Source organism: Myotis nattereri, assembly GCF_964212035.1.
Source record: "Myotis nattereri genome assembly, chromosome: 13".
NCBI lineage: Eukaryota > Metazoa > Chordata > Mammalia > Chiroptera > Vespertilionidae > Myotis > Myotis nattereri.
Genome location: NC_138088.1, coordinates 50,001,649 through 50,024,418, shown reverse-complemented (window position 1 = coordinate 50,024,418; position 22,770 = coordinate 50,001,649). Strand labels below are relative to the sequence as shown.

The 22,770-nt window shown below is 49.7% G+C and overlaps 1 protein-coding gene across 1 annotated transcript; it reads right to left on the bottom strand.

The window, feature by feature from the left end:
- Positions 1 to 8,794: 8,794 nt before the first annotated feature.
- Positions 8,795 to 10,249, bottom strand: ADRA2A (adrenoceptor alpha 2A; the record flags this gene model as incomplete). The annotated part of the gene is made up of 1 exon (XM_081105091.1): positions 8,795 to 10,249. The coding sequence occupies exon 1, from the start codon at positions 10,178 to 10,180 to the stop codon at positions 8,795 to 8,797; it is 1,386 nt and encodes a 461-aa protein (XP_080961217.1). The 5' UTR covers positions 10,181 to 10,249.
- Positions 10,250 to 22,770: the final 12,521 nt, after the last annotated feature.

The window sequence follows — 22,770 nt, the reverse complement described above, 5'->3', positions numbered from 1 at the left end:
TTCACATTAAGCATGGTTCTCACATTCATCAGATAAAAGTCTACTGGGTACCTACTGTGCGTGGCCTGAGAATCAGCAGGAAACCAAGCCCCACCCCCCACCTTGTGGAACTAACACTCTCAGGAATGAGCCATGATAAACATGTGCCTATGACAAGTTAACCATTCGGCCATGACTCCGTGGAAGAGGTTAACAGTTTACCCATTTATCAGATAAGGACACTGAGGCTCTGAAAATGACACAGCTTTGTCCAAGGTCAGAGAGGGAGCCACACCGCCAGTGCACAGCGGTCGGACACCAAAATCGAAGCTCGTCTGACCCAGGTGCTGACGAGCTTGGGAGAACGTGCGGGCTAGGGGTGGCTGAAAGGGGAGAATCTGTCCAAAGCAAAACATCTGCCTTGCTCACGCTTTCCTCTTGGCCTGTGTCTGAAACTCTTCTGACCAAAAGTCCCCCCACAGAGCAGGCACAGCCGATCGGTAAGAACCAACCAATCCCTGGCGCTGAGCCACTGAGCAAGAAGAAAGTGTGGTGAAAAGACCCTGCCTGGGAGCCGAGAAGACGGGCTCATCGGGGGACCAGCCCACCAGCAGCCCCTCACAGCAGCACTCACCGGGCATTTGCCACATTCAGGGACAGGGAAGGAAGTTGACAGGGAGTCAGACCCAAGGTTCAAGCCCTGGAATAACTGATGCCAAACCTCAGGTTCTTCCCACTATTAAAATTAAAAAGGGTTGCGCCTGGCCGGGTGGCTCAGTTGGTTGGAGTGTCATCCTGCACACCAAAACGTTGTGGGTTCAATTCCCAGTCGGGTTCAATCCCTGTTTGGGGTGCCTATGGGAGGCAACCGCTCGATGTTTCTCTCTCACATTGGCATTTCTCTCTCTCTCTCTCTCTCTCTCTCTCTCTCTCTCTCTCTCGTCTTAAATCAATGAAAATATCCTCGAGTGAGGATTTAAAAAAAACATGTTGTGCTGTAGTTTGGCTGCGAAGTTTGGGTGTGATGTTGCGAGGCAGCCGGGAAGAGTCACGTGGCATTCCACACAGAGGACAGAACAGCTTGAGCGGAGTTGTGGAGCAGAAACAAGAGCGTTATCACCAGGAGATGAAAACCAGCCTGGGGTGCAAGGAGCCCTAACCTGGGCTTCGGGCGGCCTTGGCTTTGGGCTGCTCCCCTGGAAACCATCGCGGTCATCGTGGGTCCTGTATGGGACTTGGAGCATGTCCAATCCCACCCTCTTGCTCTACTGGAAAACACAGGCCTTTCTTTCCTCGGGCGGGAAGAGAGACAGCTAAGAGCCAAAGAGGTCAAATCCCTATTACAAATCACCCTAAAACACCGTTTGAAGGGTGTGGGGCTGGCCCTGTCCAAAGTGGCCGGCCCAGCCCGGCGCAGCCCACAGCAGCTTCCTGTGCAAAGCCAAGCCTCCTGCTCCCAAACCAGAGGAGAAAAGCTCTGCAGTCTGCAGTGACCTGGGCAACTCACAGGAACGCTGGTGCCATCCTGTCCGCATTGCAGGGGGAGGGCGGAGGCGGGCCAGCTGTGCAGGGTTACAATCAAAGCTCTGTGATGGGTCCAGGGTGATAATCGGTCTTCAGACGCCCAAGTCTCTGCTTTAAAGAGCCCTCTCAGGACCACCAGCCATTCCCTCCGAGACCGGGGCACTGTCCCTGGGAGATCCCGGGAGGGAGGGCTCCCTTGCAAACCAGCAAGTGTTGAAAGTTCAGGGATTGGGTTTCAAGCAGCCAAGCACGTGCAGGAGGAAAAGGCCCTGCCCCGAGCAGTGGATTGCTGCTGAGAGCAAACAGCTGTATCCAATCACAGGTTTCCTGAACAACTTGTAAACAGAAGGTGTTTTCTCTTCACCGGGCCTGGTATAGGATTAAGCAAGATGAGTCCCAGATTGGGGGCTTATCAGATCTTCTGATCCCAAGCGGAATTCCCGGGGTGTTGAGCGCCTTCAAGCTCTCCGTTGCCCTCCATGGTCAGTGAGTCTTTGGGCAGCTCAGGGGCGCACACAGCCACACATGGCTTGTTCTCTGTGGTCTCCTTTCATCCTCCCTGACCTGCTGTGCAGATAAGGCAGCAGAGGTTCAGAAACAGGCAACAGGTCAGACCAGTTCCCACGGCCTGTCAGTTTCCCACCACCAAGGGGGAGGTGTCTGCATGTAACCCTGTGCTCTGAGCCCAGGAACCCCTCTCTGAAGATGGGCATTCACGGAGGGTGTGTGTGTGTGTGTGTGTGTGTGTGTGTGTGTGTGTGGCGGGGGGTGGGGGGTGGTGGGTATGCAGTATTTTGCAAGCAAGGGCATCACTGAAATCCCAGTATCTGGGTCTGCACATTGACTGGCACTGCTTTTAGGTGACTTTGGGGGAGGTAGGGGCTCTGAACTTCCCTGAGTAGGATCTCAGCACGCTGCTAATCAGGCCACTATCATCTGTTCCCAGCATACCCCACCCCATCAGTCTCCACCCACGGCAAAAAATCTAACCATGTTCATCATCTGCCTAAACTGTCCCAGGACCCCCACACGAACACCCCATGCCTCCCATTGTCCCTGTGAAAAATCCTTCCAGGTGGCTGCAGGATCTGACCCCATCCCCTCTCAGCCTGTCCCATCTCCTTTCTGCCTCTCATCGTCCAACTAAAGCGGACTTCATTTAGTTGCTTGGACATATGATGCTTCTGTTTCACCCCAGTCCCTTTTCCAGACCCCTCCCTGCCCATCCCTCAGCTCCCCTCTAGCTGTCACTTCTCTAGGGATCTCCTCTGATGCCTTAGCCCAGGGCAGGCTCCCCAATAGGGAGTCCCTGTCAAACATCACAGACTGCCTTACTTTTGTACATTAGGTAGAGAGATTCGTATAGTATGTGCTCCTATGTCTGCTTTCTTTGCTCAGCAGTCATGTGAGGAGTGTCCATATTGTGAGGTATAGTTCTAGACCTTTCACTTTGCTGTAATAGTTTTCCCACTGTACCACCCTCATCAGCCTGCTTACCACTCCCTGGTGCCCACTTAATATCCGTCTTCCCTACAAAAGAAGAAGTTCTGTGGGGTGAATATCCTAATTATCTTCTTCACCACTTCCACCCCCAGCACAAAGAGTGCAGGATCAGTGAGTGATACTAGTTTGGGGAACAGCTCAAAAAAAATCACTGTTGAATGAATGAATGCATAAAAGAATGTATAATTTGTTAAGACTCTCAGTGCCTCCTCTGGGACAAGGGCATAAAAAATAATCCTTAACGTGTGTACCTGCTAATAAGGAAGGCTAAGGGGCGCCCATAGGTGCTGAGGAAGGAGCAGCAGAACTCGGTGTACCCAGGGCACAGTAGGGTCATTGACCTGCACCATTTCCTCCCCCACCCCCGCCACTTTGCACCCAGACCTCAGCTTCATTGGTCATCACTGCTGGGCAGCTCAGGGTCTGCTTCTTAGCCTCCCAGGCTGGACCTGAGCCACAGACCTGAGGACAGCCCAGACAACTTTGGCCAAGAGCCAGTCACATGGTTCCCTGGGGCCATCTCTCACCTGACTCACCAGCTGGCCGGGAGGATGGTGTGCACCTGTCTGTCTGTGTCTACATGTCTGTGTGTGCCCATTTGTCCGTGTGTGGGAGGCCGTCTGGCCATACTCGTAACAAACCCAACACAGCCCCTCATCGCAATGAGGGCAATGACTCTTAGAGTCAGCTGTGCCCAAGAAGAACATACAGCTTGGCCCCTGCCTAGGGGAGGGAGCAGCAGAGGAGAGAGCAGACCTGATATGTCACAGAATCTCGAAACTGATCAAGAGGAAGGCTCCGGGAGATGCCTTAGCCCAGTATGACATGGGTTCCTGCAACATGACTCACTGAGGTGCTCTGTAAAGAATGACAGTCCGCACTCTGGGCAGTTTGAGAAACAGCTCTCCCTATCCACCTCTCTCAGAATCACAACCACGAGGGCATATCTGAGGCTCTGAGACGCCCTGAAGAAAAGCACCTGTTACAGTCGCTTAGCCCAGCAATTCATCAGCTAGATGATGTAAATAGACAGATGATAGATGATAAATACTTGTGTGTGAGAGAGAGATTGAGGTTGATTTTTGTAGTTCATTAAACTCTACAGAACACACTTATAAATCGCACTGGTCTAGTCTAGCCATTTTCATTTCATAAGTGGAGTAATTGGGGCTCAGAAAGGGCTTTGGGTGAGGTCACGACCCTGGTAGAAGGCACAGCTGGGACTAGCACGCAGGCTTCCTAATTCCCAGGTCCAGGCTCTTTCCAACAGGCCTTGTTCCCTTTTTTGTGTTTAACTCTAAACCCCAGGGTTTCTGGTAATCGAAGAGATTGAGGCTATTTTCAAAACAAATCCTGGTGTTGGTGATGGTGCCGCGTGACTCCACATGGCTTCCCTCGCAGGCACGCCCTCTACTGAGCGTCCCAGACCCTCAGGCCCACTGTGGGCGATACGGGCCCAGGGCAGACGCCTGCACTCCTGGCCTGGTGGTGAGCCCTGGCTCTGCCAAGGGCAGGAGCCTGGGTGCTTGGATCCTGCTATCTGAGTCAGGGAGGTAGGTTTCCTGGTAGGATGGGTGTCCTCAAGGGGGATCAGGTGGGAGAAATGAAAGCTGAGGCTTGCCTTAGGCCGTGCAGTGCTTCCACGGGGCTCAGCTGCTGGAACCCGAGCTGCCTTCCCTGCCCCCCTTCCTCAGCTACAGTCCTGGCACCCCATCTCCCACATTCTACTCCCTGACCTCCCAGCCGCAGCGACCTCTCCCCTACTGCACACACAACAGTACAGAGAGATGCCATGACCTTCAGGGCACTCAGCATCCACTGACCCCCGCCACGCTGTCACTGTTGTATGGCTACTTAATGCTTCACACCGCACATCCTGCACCCCCATCCCCGGCAGCCTTAATGCTTCCAGAGCACAGGGCAGCCCTAATAACCACTTAGGGACCAGTGCTGGGCTCTGCAGGACACGGGAGAGGGCCTCCTCACAGTGCCTGGCATGGTGCTTGGCACAGAGCAAGCAAAGAGGGCTCCTCTGGGGTTGATCAGCAACTCACCAAATCCAACAGCAAAACAGGATTCCTGATGAATATCGACGGCATCAGACGGAGAGTCAGGGAGCAGTGGGCTCGAGGTTGCCCACAAGGTCCCATCACCAGTCACCCTTTTAGGTCTCCGGTCCCTCAACAGCACAAAGTCAGAGTGGAGGATGTGTGTGGGAACTTCTGGCTCTAAAACTCTGATTTGATTATAGAGTCATAAAGGGGGGAAACCGAAGGCACTTTTTCGCCATTCTCCCCTCCAGCCCCATAGCACAGAAGATACTGAATAAAGTCTTGCACCCAGGCTCAAGCAAGGGCACTCCTCCAACTCAAGACACCTTGCAAGAATAAATCTAGCAAAACATGCTTTAGACCCAAAAGCCAGTGGCTTTTGATATGCTAACCAAAGTCACATAAAATAGGAGATTCCATCATGAAGACAGGTCCCCTTGGGCTGGTAATCCAGACCAGATGTGGACAGGAAGCTGTGAGGTGACAGTCTCACCTCCTGATCTTTAGCTAAGAACCCCGTGAGGGCCATTTCTCCTCCTCCAGTCCCCTCCCCACCACACCCCACCCCTTTGCAGACTTGCTTAAGCCCTCGGCAATGAACAGTGATGGCAGATGCCCCTGCCGACTCCGGCCCTCTCTCCCCATGTTGCCCAGGACTCCTCCATCTCTGAGGCTTCTCTGCAGCTGGAAAAGGGGGGGAGGGGCTGCCCACACTTCCCGCTTTCCCAGGGAGCGGGGCCTCTGGGGGTGAAGGGAAGACAAACACAGACCCGCAGACAGAGCAGAAAAGAGTCAACAGCAAGCACTGTTTGTATCTGCCCCTGCGTCTGAGACACACAGCCCAGTTCCTGGGGGCCTGCCAGGCTGGCTTATTGTCTGGCACTGTTTGCCTTTGGGGCGATGGGTGCCTGGAGTGGGAGGGAGAAAGAGGCTGGAGTGGGGGCAGGGAGCCAGGCTCAGCACCAGACCAGGCAGCCAGACTTGGCAGCAAAGGCCATGGTGTGGAGCCCCTAGGCAAGGGTCACTGGAACCAGCAGCCTGCCCACCCCGGTCTGCAGGGTCAGATGTTCCCACCTCTCCATAAACCTCTGGGAACCGATGCCTTCCCTCCCCGCAGGGCCCCTCAGGACCCAGATGACTTCTCAGGGCTTCCACCCTGACACACCTCTTGGCCCCCACTAAAAAAGTTAAAGAAGACAAGTGTGGCCCAGAGAGTGCTCCAGGACCTTACAAAGTCCGTCCTTACGAAGTGCCTGCCTTACAGAGTCCATCCTTCCCCAAACCATGACCTGTGGCTTGTGATGGCCCCTCAAACCCAGCTCCCGGATGAATAGCGCTCCATCAGCTGTGTGTGTGATCAGACACAGAGCGGCTCCAGCTGCCTCCAGCTGCACGAGGCAGCGTGGGTCCAGAGCCCTGTCACCCAGAGCTGTGGGACCCTGCGCAAGCCACTCCTCTTGGAAAATGAGGCGTCGGGTTCTTGGATTTCTAAGGGCCCTTCCCACTTCTGAGTGCTATAGCCACCACCGTACACTGAGGATCTTCAGCTCCCCGGGACAGCAGGGCAGAACTTGATGTTACAGAAATGCAACAGGGAGGACAGGAGGTGACACAGTCTCACAGCTTTTGGCCAGAGAGATTTCAAGCCACCAACCAAGACATGCTTCTATTTAGGTATTTATCCCACACCATGGGCTACACGCATGTTGTACATTATCGTGCTGTAAGGTGCGATACACATTTTGGAGTATATTCCACACTTGGTGCATATGCCATACTTCAGGGGATATACATACCTTTTGGACTATGTACACACTTCAGGGCATAGAGACACCCTGCGGTATCTGCACACTCTGTGGATATCTGCACACTTGGAACACAGCCCATACTTTGTGTACATGGCACGCTTTGTGTAGAGACCTCACTGCTGGCAGCATTCTGCAAAGGGGTAACCATGCGCCTCTGGCAAGGCTGGGGTTAAGAATACAGACCCCGGAACCAGACAAAGCTGCTACGAAGCATTTCCACCTCTTGTTAACCTTGGGCAAACATCTTGCCCTCTGAGACTCAGTTTCTTCACCTGTAAAATGGATATAATAATAGTCCTTAATTCATAGGGTTTGTGGGAAGATTAAATGAAGCAAAACCTATCGTGGGCTCCTCGTTGTGTCCAGCACATTAAAAAAAACCAAACACTTAGTAAATGGTAGCTTTGTTGTTGCTTGCACTTGTAAAGGTGTTTTATAAAGTGCATGTATTTTTCAATTTAAAGATGTTCTCGGAGTCTTAAAGCTTTTGGAAACTCAGATTAACAGGCAGGAGCATTTAATTCAGGTTTATTTCACATTTGATCTGTAAACTTTTTTATTTAAAAAAATCCACTGTCATTAGCAACATGTGCTGACATTAAGTTTTCTTTAGTAAAATGAGAGTGCAGGCCTTAAAGAGTCTCTGTCTGAAACGTGTAGAAACTCATGTAAACACGAGGTCTCCGCCCTCCTCCGTTGACTTTGGGAATTCATCAGTGATGCGATCTCAACCAGAAAAACAGAGGTGGGGAAAGGACAACACTTTGATACCTAAGAGCTCTTGGGGCAGGAACTGTACAGTTTGGCAGGCCCATTTGTCTTTTCAAACTGTTTACCTTGGGCAAATTGTATCAGGTTTGCCTCTTCCACATAATTTACACTTCTCTGTGTCTAAAAACAGCAGCTCGACGATTTCCCCACAGTCAGCACTCTGGGAGACAGAGAGGCGCACATCCAACACAAAATAGAAACATACATATTCTTCAAGCAGTGGCCCCGGAGAAAAGGAGGGAGGGGACTTCAGAAAGAGGTTTTAAAGTGAGTTAAAGGGTGCCTGGGGGGTAATGGCTTTATACACGGGGCTGATGCAAGGCGGAAAGGTTCATTGCTTCTGTCTTGGTCCACCATGGCAATATTTACATAGGAAAAGGCAATTACGCTGTGAGGCACAGGAGCAAAATGGACAAATCTTTTCCCCCTCAGGACATCTCAAAGCAGGGCCAGGCCCCGAGGGACAGTCACCAGTTGCTGGTGGAAAAGGACACGGAGGGACGTCATGACGGCACTAGAAAAGGGCTTGCATTGCGGAGGGGCCTGCCCTGCCCCAGACACCACGTGTCTGCCTCTAGGGCATCTCCCACAGCCAGGATTCCGGCAACAAACGCCAAGCGACATTAGGGACCCCCGCCACCGCCCCGCAGATTCTTTCAAAAAATAGTGTCTATTTACAGGGGAGGGTGGGAGGGCGGGCCGGGCTGCCCTGAGCTGTGTGTAAAAACAGAGATTGGGGGAGGGGGGAGCCATGTGCCAAGGCCAGGTAACCGCTTGGAGAGCCATATCCTCTGGGCTTCAGCGATGGCTCTGGACTGCTCTGTCTGGACTCAGGGGAGGGGACAATACCTTCAGGAAACAATACTGATCAGGGGCGGCCCACGGACCCTGGAAGATGGCTCCGAGCGCGGAGCGGCCCTAACAATGATGGGGGAAGGTGGGGCGGGGGGAGGCGTGTGGCCCTCGCGGCCAGTATTCTTCCCCGGGAGGGAGAGCAGATGTTCAACCGAGGCCGCAGAGCAGCCCCCAGGCTGGGGCGCGCGGGGCCGGCAGGCCGGGTGGTCAGCGCGCCGGGACCGGCAGACGCGCCCTCGGATCCGCCGCCTGCGGTCCGCGCGAGTCCTCCGCGGGGGCCGGGGGCCCGGGCGGGCTCCGCGCTCACACGATGCGCTTTCTGTCCCCGCGGCAGAGGATCTTCTTGAAGGCGCGGCGGAAGTCGTGGTTGAAGATGGTGTAGATGACCGGGTTCAGCGAGCTGTTGCAGTAGCCGAACCAGAAGAAGAACTTGAAGAGCGTGCGCGGCACGTCGCAGCCGACGGCCGTGAGCGTGTAGGTGAAGAAGAAGGGGAACCAGCACACCACAAACACGCCGATGACCACGGCCAGCACGAAGGTGAAGCGCTTCTCGCGGTTCTGCCGCCCGCGCCAGCGCGACGCCTTGGCGCCCCCGCCGCGCTCCTCCTCGGGGCCGGTCCCCAGCGCCCCGGGCCCCGCGCCCTGCCCGCGCCGCGGCAGGCTGTCCCCGGGCTTGGCCGGGTTCTCCCGGGTCTGGCCCTTGGAGCGGCTGCCGCGCTCGGACCGGCGGGACCCCGGGGCCCTCTCCCCGTGCTCGGACGACGAGCTCTCCTCCAGGTCCAGCACGTCGGTGTCGCGCGGCCCGGCCGGCGCGGGCTCCCCGGGGGCCCCGTTGAGCTGGGCGGGCAGCGGCTCGGCCTCGGCGCCCCCGGGGCCCAGGCCGCGCTCGGGGCCCAGGCCGTTGGGCCGGCGCTCGGCGCCCCCCGGCGGCGCGTGGTCCGGGCCCCGGCGGCTGGGCGGCACGCGGGTGCGGCGCTTGGCGATCTGGTAGATGCGCACGTAGACCAGGATCATGATGAGGCAGGGCGCGAAGAAGGAGCCGATGCACGACGCGATGACGTACCACTTCTGGTCGTTGATCTCGCAGCGCGGCTCGTCCTGCTGCTGGCCGCCGCCGCCCTTCTTCTCGATGGAGATGAGCGGCGGGAAGGAGATGACGGCCGAGATGACCCACACGGTGACGATGATGGCCTTGATGCGGCGCGGCGTGCGCTTCAGGTTGTACTCGATGGCCTGCGTGATGGACCAGTAGCGGTCCAGGCTGATGGCGCACAGGTGCACGATGGACGAGGTGCAGAAGAGCACGTCGAGCGCCAGGTAGATCTCGCACCACACCTTGCCGAAGTACCAGTAGCCCATGACCTCGTTGGCCAGCGAGAAAGGGATGACGAGCGTGGCCACCAGGATGTCGGCCGAGGCCAGCGACACCAGGAAGAGGTTCTGGGGCGCCTTGAGCGCGCGGCTGGTGAACACGGCGATGATGACCAGCACGTTGCCGAACACGGTGAGCAGCATGAGCAGCCCGGCCAGGCACACGAGCGTCAACGTCACCTGCAAAGAGTAGGGGACGGCCCAGGCGCCGCCCCCCGGCGCCTCGGTCCCGTTCCAGCTCGCATTGCCGGCGTCCGGCTGCAGGGAGCCCATGGGCCCGAAGCTGCCCTCGGCCAGCGGCTGCTCCTGGCGGAACATGAACGCGGGTGCCCGCTCGCCTGGGCCTGGTGCCAGCAGCCTTCCGGCTCGGAGCCCGTGGGTCCTCCTCTTCCTCCCGCGGCCCGCTCGCCCCGCGGCGCCTCACATGGGGTGGGGACCGCAGGGACGTCCAGCTGGAGCTGGGGAGCCGCTAGCGGCCCATTGGGCCCTGCTCCAGCGAACGGCGCCCCTGTCCGTGCTTCGGGCGCCCGGGGTGGGCGCCTGCTGGCTACCAGCTCCTACAAGCAGCCAACTTTTATTTCTAGGCGGCGGGAGACAGTAGGTCGAGCCGATGGGGGAAGAGATTTATTCTTCGCGGAGAGAGAACAAAAATCACCGCTGGCCTGGTAACTTGGAGAGATAACAGGAAATTTAAAATACATGTATATATCTATAGCTTGACCCTTGAGCCCGAGCAAAAGCGAGAGGTCTTACCGTGAGCGGGGCCCGCCCCCACCCCGGGAGGCAGCCGAGGGGTGCTGATGCGGGCTTTGGGTCCTCCGTCCGTCTCCTTACATCCCCGAAGCGATCACCGGCTCTCCTGCTTCCCCCAGACGCGGCGGGGCCGGCGGGGCCAGGGCTGGGGCCCGGGCGCGGACTCTGCCGTCTCTCGGAGCGCCGCGCGACTTCCAAAGTTGCGTGCCCTGCTGGGCCCGGGGCGCAGCGCGCGGAGCTCGGGGGCGGCGGCGGCGGGCGAGAGGTGTGGGGGCCGCATGAAGGCGCCCCCGTGCTCAGGCGGTCCCGGGCGGGAGGGCAATGGACCCTCCAGGAGCCGCGGTCTAGGCAGAGGGTCTTTGGGGCGTCGGCCTGGCGCGCTGCGAGCGCGGAGCGCGGCCGGACTCGCCGGTCCGGAGGCAGCGTGGGTCGAGGCGGGAGCGCGGGGCCGGGGGAGAAAGCGCTGGGGTGGCCGGGCAGCGGCGCGCCGGCTGCAGGGCGTCTGCACGGAAGCCGAGCTGCTGCTGCTCGCGGCGCTGGCGGTGGACTGGTTTTATAGCCCCGGGATCAGGCCGGCGTTGCCGAGCAGCCGTCGTCAGCCCCCACGTGGGAAGCCGACCCTCCCCCGCCCCTTGCGCCTCCCCTCCGCGGGTCCAGAGCCGGTGCCCCGCGCCTGACCCAGGGGAGCCCTGCCTCCGCAGCGGGACCTGCCCTTTGGAGAGGCGGGTGCCCTGAGCCAGGGGGTTAAGAGCGTGCCCCGGGAGCGGGGAGCGGCCCCTGCTGGGAATTGGCAGAGCAGCTACGGCCAGCCCAGCAGAAAGCAGCGGGCACCCGGGAGTGTCCCCATCGAGCTGCGTCCTGGGAGGAAGGGGGTTGGAGACCCGTGACCCGAATCTGGACAAGCGGCCACCGGTACGGGTTGCATCCGGAGCAGTCCCGCCCTGGGCCGGGCTGCCCTCAACCGTAAGTGCTACCGGCGGGGCGGCCGTGGCGAGTAGAGTCCCGGTGAGAAAGGAAGGCACAGGTGCGGATCGCCCCCCCTGGGGCGGAATGGGGAGCGCCTCCGGGGGAGCAGCCCCAGGCAGAGTTCAGCGCTGCGGTTGGGGAGGGTGACCACGTGTCGTCCCCGCAGCAGAGCTGTCGGCCAGACCCGAGCGACTCCGGGTCCGGACCGCGCCCCCTAAGACCGCGGTGGGGAGGGGTCCTGGAGGCGGAGGCCCACGCCGCGACTGAGCGAGGGCGCACTGACACCTGCTGGCCACTTATGGTCACCGCCGGGAAGCTACCCGCCAGCACCAGGCGCCTTCTCCCGCCCCTGCAGTCCTTTGCCTAAAGCGCCTTCTCCTATCTCAGGACATGTTTGAGTCCAAGCTCAGGAAAGTAGGACCCAGATTTTAAATTGCACCGTCATGTTGCAGACATCTTTCTAAAGCACACACTGTGTGTCTACGCCCAGCGGGAGCGGGGATTTGTCTGCTAAGGTCAGACAAAGGAAAGGCTCGTCCTGCCACAGAGCCCAGGACTGACACCCACCCTGGCCTGGCATAGCCCACCCTTCCCGCGATCCAACAGGCCTGGACCCTGCCTCTCTGGATACCCAGCTCTGGACAGCTGTGAACCATCGTGTCTTTGTTGCGGCAGGAAAGCTAGACTCCACCCCCCTCTCACCCTACCCCCAGTTTACAAATGCACACACCCCATCTTTTAGTAAGGGGTGGGTGCTGGCCAAGAGAAGAGAGACTTTCCCATGTTCTCTGCGATAGGAATAGCATAGAGTTGGGGCGAATGCCTTGTTTTTCTCCGCATGCTTGATGTCCTTCAATAAATTGTAACAGTTTCTAGAGCACCAGCCTGTGTTGGGCTATCTGCACTTTTCCAATGAGCAGTAGGCAGTTTAAGAGTAAGGCTCAAGAGGATAGGAACTGTCAGCAAAAGAGAGATTAGACCTCAAGGAAAGTTCTTACAGCAAAAGCTTATGCAGTCGCCTTAGCTGGAAGTCCCAAGGATTGAACAGATCACCTCTCCCCAGCAGGATGCAGGCTCAGGTGGAGGTTGGGGGGGCGGGGGGCGGGGGGGGGGGGACTAATTCAGGACCTTGAGCATCACCTTGAACCCAAGTTGCTGATAAAGCTATTGATGCTGCTGCTCTTGATGTAAAGAGTCACAGAGTCTAGCTAAAGTACTTCACAGATATCTCATTTGACTGCAGTGCCTTTATCTCCCTCCCAGTCTTTGCTTGGGGGGTTGGGGGGAGGGGCACTCTCCTTCCTATCTTAATTCTGAGGAGTCTCTCTCATCCCCTTTTCTGGATCACCTCAGGGCTGAAAAGGCAGAATTTCCTCCTTCCATTGAGCCCATCGCTTCCCATCTTTTACTCAGAACTCAGCTCTGAGTCTCTTGGCAGGAGCAGAAATTTTGCAAGAGGCTCCGTTGGAAACGTGTTTACACTCACCGTAGCACAGCAACCAGGAGCCCCAAACGTCAAGAATGAATGCGGAGACAAAACTCAAAGCCCGTGGCAGTCTGGGGTTCACCATGTCGTTCCCAGAACATAGGGCTGAGTATTGAGAGGCCTTCACTGCCTGTCTCTGCACCAGCTGCTAACACACTCTCCTTCCTTTCTCATTTCAGAAGCAAAAGGGGAAAGGGGAACAGAGACCACAGTGCTATTTTGAAATCTCTGCTACTGGCCTGTGCATGGCACCTCTCATCACATTTTCTAAATGCTTCCCAAACAGCCAATTGGTTTCTTAATTTCCTGGTTTGGAGTCTTTTATCCTAAAATGGATACAGGCCTTCAAGGAGCTAGTCCAATACACAACTATTAATGATAATCATCACTGCCGTTTGTTAAGCACCCAGTATACAGCATGTCCAGGGCTATATGCAAAGTCCCTTTATACCCCCGAGTTCCTCCTCTTGACACGTTTACCTCATCTCCAAAGACCCTGCCTCCTTGGTTTGACACTAGGATCAGTATCTCTGAGCTTTGAAAAGCTACTGGCCACCATTACTTTTTGCTAGACGTTTCAGTGCTATGCTAGCTTGGTGAGACAGCGTTGAGCAGAGAGACATCCACAAAGATAGCACTTCTTAACCAGGCCTGTTTATCAGCATTGCCTGGAAAGGTAACATACACTTACCAGTGCTCCACCATTATGCAAGTCTGATGCGTCAAAGTGGGATGCAGTTTGTGTATTTTAGCAAAGCTGGGGGGTGGGGAGGGAATGCGAACATGCACCCTGCTTAAGACTCACTGCCCCAAGCAACAAGTCTCAGTGGGGGCAGGAAGGGGGTTCAGATGACCTGAGGACTTTTCTCAAGCCAACCTGAGCTAGGAAGAATGGGCCCCAGATTGAGAATCAGTGCCCTGGTGGGTCAGCTAGGAGGGTGTCATAGCCCTCCAGGGATCTGGGCAGAACAGGTAAGAGCTGTTGTAAATATGGAGGTTGACTTTGATGGCCTGAGGATGAGTCAGCTCTGGGCACACAAATAGAGGTCCATTAATAAAAATGAATACTATGTGTTAGCACTGACCCCCGTCAGGCACAATGCTGAGCAGTTTATGTACCAGATATTTAATGTTATTCCCCAAACAACCCTAATATGTAGCTATTATTACCTGCCTTTGCAGATGGGGAAACAAGGACCTGAGAGACTAGCTTAGCCTGCCCAAGTAATCAGCAGCAGGGTAAAACCTGGACCCCATGTTTCCTGATTATAAGCCAACAAGATCTCTAACTCCCTCTGCCACACGACAGAGGGACCTGCAAGAGGTCCATCAGGAATGAGAGCAGTGACCAGCCGGCCAATCCTCCCTGCATCCCTGAGCTCCTCGTCCATGCTTGGCTCCTAGGGCAGCAGAGTCTAGGACGATGTGTTCTTTCATTCCACATATGATCCTGCTGCATTGGAGGAAGCATCAGACACAACACTTCCCAACAGCCAACCTGCTGGACAGCAAGCACTACACTAACTGGTTGTGCAACCCCAGGATTGCTAGCCTCCCCTTGGTGGGAGCAGCCACTCCCTCTCCTGGTGCCTGTAAATGTTTCTTCCATAGCTTGGGTGAACCCTTTTTGCACTAGCTTATCTGTTCATTTGTATGATAATCTAGTGAGGGAAAGGGACTATCCTGACCACCTTTGTATTCCCAGAGCATACCCAAAACAGGTTTCTTAAAAATCAAATTTCCTCCTGGTTCGTGTGGCTCAGTGGTTGAGCATTGACCCATGAACCAGGAGGTCACTGGATCAATTCCCGGTCAGGACACATGCCCAGGTTGTGGGTTGATCACCAGTAGGAGGTGTGCAGGAAGCACATGATCAATGTTTCTAGCTTTCTATCCCTCTCCCTTCCTCTCTCTCTCTAAAATCAATAAAAATATATGAAAAGAAAGTTAACAGTATGGTCAAATAAGTTTTTTTTTTATTAAAAAGATGACAATAAATTTCTGGAATCTACTCCTATTACATCTGCAATTAAAGTGTCAGGCAAAACGACACCAAAATACAACCTGACTTCATCTAAAGGGAGTGAGGAACTGGAGAGAGGTGGTATTAATAGCTTACTTTCTGTTTTGTGTGTGTGTGTTTTAAGATTTGACTAAGAAAAAGCTACGTGCCTTATTAGCTTGGACTCCTAGGCTGATATAACCCTCACAAATGGTAGTTTGGACACATACTAGTACACCCACAATTAGGCTACACACCCACACAGAGAGACCTTAAACACACCCTCAGCCATCTGAACACAATGAGCAGGTGGGGAACACAATGTTCCCACTGCCGTCCATGCCGTGTGCACAGCTGGAACTAAACATCTGTCAAGTGGCTGTATTGCTGACACAGAGGACGGGGATGGGGGGGGGGGGGCGGGCAGTCACTAGGAAAATAATCTATTGCTTCCTTTTAGCTATTATTCAATTCCTTCACTTTCTTGTATCTGTGCTGGAGCCCTTTTGGAATCACACTGTCACTGAAGGCAAATGTAAGCTAAAAGCAAAGCATGGACTGCAAGAGTGTTGTCGTGGGAGCTGCCTTAAGTACCACCATCCATTTCTCATCACTGCCAGGCCAATCCCACTATACTATACTCACAAGTGAAGTCCTGCCACCACCTTCATCGATGAGATTCTGAAGTGCTAGCCCATCCTGCCCAGCCTGGAAGATTAAGCCAGGTGCTTTCTGTCTCTGCAAGGGCTTCTGGGAAAGACCAGGAAGTCAGCAGTCTGCCAGGATCATCTCTACCTTCAGGATGCCAACAAAGTTTGGGCTCCCATCTGACTCTTTGCTGCTGCCCAACCCCGCAGGACATGTTTGTGTTTCCACTGAGATGTGAGGGCTGTGCACACATATGAACCTACCATCCCCTCCTGCAGGCCTTCAGGCGGGCCCTCACAAATAGGCGTCCCTTCCCCCCCAAATCCAGGTGAGTTATCTTGCCTGCTGTGTTCAGAAGCATAAGGAAAAGCAAAGCTTGAAACAGTCATGGCGAGTGATATTCTTAGGCATAACAGGTGAGCCAGATCCACTGGCCCTATTAATTGTCGCCAACATTAGTAACTCCTGAACTAACATCCCATTAATCTGATTAGGTAAGGTGAATCACCTTCACATTTACTCAAAGAATCCAAGGAGACAGGGTTCCCAACACACACACACACACACACACACACACACACACACACACACACACGGTGGTCTATCACGGCTCCCTAGAAATGATTTCTTTTCTATCCTCCTTAGTTAATGACAAAGCTCAAGGTCCTCCATCCTAAAGGGAACCCTGCCTGGGGAGGCATTCAAGTCATGAGTCTGAGCTTTGGAGCAAAACAAACCAGGGTTCTGGTCCTGTTTCTGTCACGTAAGCATTGTATTAACTAACTTTCTGGGCCCATTTCCTCAGATAAAAATGGGGGAAATACTTGTACACATCTCATGCACATTCTTAAATGAAGATTAAATGAGCAAATACATAACATAGTGTTTGATATTTAATAGGTGACCATTATGCATTGAGAGCATTTTAGTTGGCAACACTTTCTCCTTTATTAATTTGAATTTTCCTCAGACATGCAAATAGATCCCGAGATTGCCCAACCTAAAGTTTGACAGCTAATTAATAATTAGCATGAGAAATAATAATTAAAAACAACATGAACGTGGGAAAATATGGCTTTAATGGGTTTTAATAGGTATCTCTGTGTGTGAAAAGCAAAGGAGGGAGTGGAGATCAAAGGTTTTGGAACAGTTCATAATATGTAAGGATACACACCGTTACTTACATTATTAGCTACCAAAGAAGAGGCACAACCATCACTGAAGTTCAAATTGGGCAGGCTGGGCTGAGGGACACCCACCCAGTGCATGAATTTCGTGCACCAGGCCTCTAGTAGTATATAAAAGTTATTAAATAACTGCCAAGTTTCTTAGATATAAGCAAACTCTTCAACTTAGATTTGTTTGTATATTTTAGAATTGTATATTTGAAAAAACTGGCATTTACTACATGGTATTCAAATGTATTAGAAAAGCTGGAGAAATGCAATCTCCATGAAGTGTGTATAAGTACATATGTATGTGTATATATGTAAAATGAAAAAAGTAAACCTTATCACTCGGGTATCTCACCTATGATGTAGTAAGACTGCTTATGCCCTGGGGAAGTAACAGGATAGTTATTACTGTACAAAAACAGAAAACTAGAACAATTTTGCTTTTAGTTTTCATCTTCAATCTAAATAAGGTAGGGGTTACTTAGAATTCTTGACTATACAATATTCTTTTGAAGTTGACATCAAAGGCCAAAACGTGTAGATTTCTTATTTGCAACTAAGCTAATGTTCACAAAAGTAAAAAAAGAAGTCTTAAAACATTTTAATGGAAAATTGTAATCATTCTAAACCCAGGTTCATCCCTAACTCTCCATGTTAATATTTTATTTTCTATAAACCAGTCTATGATTATTTTTTTTAAAGGCAACCATATTCTCAATTGCCTCAGGATAGCCCTTAATAAGCAATAACAGGAGGTGCTTTGTTTGGAGGTTAGGAAAATTGAGCTCTGAATGAAATCAGCTATTCTTAACTTTTTAGAAGATTACTCAAATATGTGTGAAATCCATTAGACTGTGACCTCAATAGCAAGTGTTTGACAAGCTATATGATAAACGTTTTATACTAAGTAGTGCTACTTACAAGGCATATAATAAATAAAATTCAGCAAAACAATGATCCTCCAAAATCAACACCAGGAACTTCTTTACAAATCAATCACCTGCCTGACTTAAAACACAAGTTCACTTCATGTATGTTTTCTCCATTATGTTTTGACTATCTCCCATATTCATAAATATGTACTCACATACATGGTATGCCTACACTTCAGAAACTAAAAGGCTAATTCCAAGCATTCTGAATACTTCTGCCACAGCAAATTTGGACATTTAGAAGCTTAAACACTATGCATTAAAATTCCCTAAGATATAGCCCTGGTCAGTGTGCTAAATGGTTAGAGCATCGGCCTGCACACTGAAGGGCATGCGTTTGATTCCTGTTCAAGGGCATGTACTTGAGTTATAGGTTCAATCCCTGGCTCTGGTCGGGCTCATGCGGGAGGCAATCAATGTGTCTCTCTCACATCGATGTTTCTCTCTCTTTACCCCTCCCTTCCACTTTTCTGCTCTAAAAATCAATGTACAAAATATCCTTGGGTAATGATTAAAAAAAACCACACAGAACTCCCTAAGATATAAGTAATATTAAAATTAGGTTTTCTAAGCTATCATTCAGAATTGAAGGTCAGATAGAGAGCTTCACAGATAAGGAAAAGCTAAAGGAGTTCATCACCACCAAACCAGGATTATATGAAATGCTGAAAGGTATCCTTTAAGAAGAGGAAGAGGAAGAAAAAGGTAAAGATACAAATTATGAACAACAAATATGCATCTATCAACAAGTGAATCTAAGAATCAAGTGAATAAATAATCTGATGAACAGAATGAACTGGTGATTATTATAGAATCAGGGACATAGAAAGGGAATGGACTGACTATTCTTGGGGGGGAAAGGGGTGTGGGAGATGCGGGAAGAGACTGGACAAAAATCGTGCACCTATGGATGAGGACAGTGGGTGGGGAGTGAGGGCGGAGGGTGGGGCGGGAACTGGGAGGAGGGGAGTTATGGGGGAAAAAAAGAGGAACAAATGTAATAATCTGAATAAAGATTTAATTAAAAAAATAAATAAAATTAGGTTTTCTAATTGTTTTTCAAAGTCATTGATAAAAACTAAAAAAAATTCAGGCATTCAGATTCTTATCTCTAATCTCAAGAGGGAAATTTAAAGTAACCATATATTCAATCAGGTGATATCTTTAAAAAGATTTGGACATACATATTGCTCAATCTGAAGGTAATATTTATAAGATATGCTAACTCATTCAATATTATAGTATTTGTAATTTAGAGAAAAAAATCAGTTTTTTAAATCTCAGTAAAAAAAACAATAGTATGAGCTGATAGTCTGATCACTTAACAGATCTTTAAAGAGCCAATAATCTAGTCACTTAAATTTAATATTTTATGATATTCTTTTTGAGTCAGAATTTTCTTGTGCATATTTTTGAATTATGACCCTCCCAAATATAGACATTTTCTTCCTAGGCCTGATTTTTGCTAGCAGGGCAAAACCATGGAAATCTAGTTCTTCAGTTAGACCAGTCAAGCTAGTCCTGTTCAAAGATGAGTTAAAAATAAGTGTATAGGCTTGACCAGTTATCTCAAATCTAATCTACTCCAAAAGATTTATAAATAAAGCTAAATAATAAAAAGGGAGAAAGACCACCATAAATCAGTTGATTAAATTATTAGAATATGGAAAGGAACAAACAATAACTTTTTTTCATAAAGAAAAACAGGTGACATTTCTAGAGATAAGATTTAAGGGACTCAAATAAGAATATAATCAACATATAAGTCTATTGGAAAGACCATGAAGACCTGCCCATAACTATCTTTATCTGGCATCCTCCACCCAATTCTTTAGGGAAATAAGATAGCACACCAGCCCAACCTGAACAAACACTTACGTGTCATCTCTGTTTCAGGGCTGAAAACCAATTGTGGAGAAGAGTGGCCATAAACTAGGATCACTGTTCAACATGCTTTTCTGTGATGACACATTCTGTATCTACACTAATGTAATAGTCACCAACCACGGTTACCGAGAACTTGATGTGATTAGTGTAACCAAATTTTAAAAGCCACATGTGGCTAGTTAGTGGCAACTATTTTGTATAGTGCAGATCCTAGAAAAAATAGTGTGGGAAGTAAAATACTGAAGAATATACTGAGAAGTTAGAAGAATTGAACTCAATAAAATTGGCTATTCTATTTACTAAATATTTATTTCCTTCCCACTTCTTTTACAGCAACTTCTCAATTTCTGCAGACTCCTCTCTAAGTACCCAAAAGTTAAATGTTGGTGTTGATCAGGATTCCATCCTAGGGGATTCTATCCTTTTCCCATTCTACCTGCTCTCCCTAGAAAATTCTTGCTTCAATTTTAATTTATATGCTAGATCATGTTTTCCAACCTAACCTTCTAAGCATTGGATTTAACTATCCAAATGCTTACTTGGAGTCACCAATTAATGTCCTGCAGGTACCAGAACACATCCTCTCCTTACACACAAACTAAAAGAACCTGGTCCTGCTGCCAACTTCCATACATCAGATGTTTATGCTGTAATTTTGGGAGTAACCTTGATTCTCTAACTCAGCTTTTCCAATCAGTCATGAAGTCTCACTAATACCTCTTCCTAAGGCTCCCTTCAATGTCTTTCTTTTCATCCCCAGTGCTACAATCCCAATCAAAGCCATGGTTACCTCTTGCCTAGATTACTCCATCAGGCTCTCCACCTGACTGCTTGATCTCTAGTTTTGATTCCCTTCAACTCATTCTTCTCAAACTTAAAAAAAAAAAAAAAAAAAAAAAAAGACATATCAAAGAATCTTAAGAGTAAAGATGAAAATTAATCACGTTGTGCAAAGGACTAATTATGTTACCTTCCCTGATAAGTTTTCTTCAGCCAATTAAATAGTTCCAACTTGGAAGGTCCCCTTACCCTTATAGCTTTTGTTCTTATGAACACTTAAAAATACAAATAATGTTTAGTCATTAAACTTCCACTTTTAGTTACCAAGACATAATAAACAGCAGAAAGGACCTTATGAACAGTTACAAACCACCACAAAAAGCATTTTCTTCATGAAGGCTGAGAATGGGGAAATCACCTCTACTAAATCAGTGTTTCCATAATAGGACAGTCTTCATTATATACTAGAGGCCTGGTGCACAACATTCATACACTGACGGGGCGGGGGGGGGGGGGGTGGTGGCAGAGAAGTAGGGGGGTTCCCTCAGCCCGGCTGCTCCCTCTTGCACTTCAGAAGCCCTTGGGGGCTTCTGGCCGAGCAGCACTCCCCCTGTGGGAGTGCACTGACCACCGGGGGGCAACTCCTGCTTGAGTGTCGGCCCCCTGGTGGTCAGTGCACATCATAGGGACTGGTCATTATGCTGTTTGGTTGATTTGCATACTAGCCTTTTATTATACAGGATTCTTTATGTAGTCCCTTAAAAAAAAAAAAAAAAAAGAGCCCTGGCCAGTGTGGCTCAGATGGTTGGAACATCATCCCTGTACACCAAAAGGTGGCAGGTTCGATTCCTGGTCAGGGCATGTACGGGAGGCAACCAATCGATGTTTCTCTCCCCCCATCTCTTCCTCTAAGATTAAAAAACAAACACACAAACACAAACCATAGTTTTGAATGCTGTAAATAATAAATATAAACAATATAATTATATTGCATTGCTTAGTTCCACATTTTTGTGGTTCAATGACATTGCACAGATTTCATGGGCAACTTAAGTTACATGCAAAATTGGAAAAACTTTTAGAAGTCTCAATGGCAAAACATTTACAAATACATTATTTATACTGAGTACCTTACTACAGAATGACTAAAGAGGTAAAAGAATTTCTAGTCAAAATAATCATTAATTCAATTCAGGTTAGAAATGTATTTTTTTCAAGGCTATTTACGCCTTTTAGCTTTGTAATTCAAAATAGCTAAGTATGTACCACAGCACAAAATCTGTTAAACATCAGTGGAAGTTTCCTCTTTAATAGGAGAAAGGTCAAAATTGTTAAATGTTTTTAGATACCACTTTTGTAGAGTTTTTTTGTAGAGTTTTTCTCTCTGCACTTTATAAACTGTGTGCTTTGCAAATTATCATGTAGCTAATTAAAAACAAGTTATAACATGCAAATTAAAATATAATCAAAGGACACTATTCATTATACAAAATACTCTGTTACATTCTTATCTAGCAATTATAAGACTGAACTATGATAAAATGAGTTTTGAGGTAAGAAAATCACTAAATGAGGAAAAATTATACATTAGTATACTGTTCTATTAAAAACACATATTAAAATAAATTGAGTCATATACATTTTCTTTAGTGGTAGACACCAGGTTTTAAGTGATAGCTAGATAGCTAGACTTACTGAAGAGTAATGTCCACAAAATCATAAAAAGTAAAAGGTATTGACAACAAATGTGAATGTTATTTGTAGATTAAGCCTGATCAGACCAGTAGAAGGTTAAATTCTCTACATAAATAATACCAGTAATGATAAACAATAAATTAGATGACTTATGAAATATAAATAATAATGGTCACAGATAAAGCACCTTTAGACTCTAATTAGGTTTCCCAAGTAAGATAATTTTTACTAGTACCTGTAACAAATTAAATGCTTATAATGTCACTGAAATATTACTCAATTATTAATAGAATTGTTAGGCTAGAGCCCTAATAATCTGCATGAAGACAGAATTTCCCATTAGCCCCCACTAGTACCACTGTGCAATTTAGAAGGGGGAGTGAAATGATCTTTTCTGAAGACTCTTTACTTCCATCTCTCAGAAATTTGACATAATATACTGATTTTGTTAGAATAAGGCACTTTATTGCCATTTTGCTAAAAAACTTCCATAATAAAATGCAAATCTCTGAATAAATTCCCCCATACATGGTAGTGATGTACTCTGCACAACCTGCAATACCTGCACCTGACAGCCTTGTCTG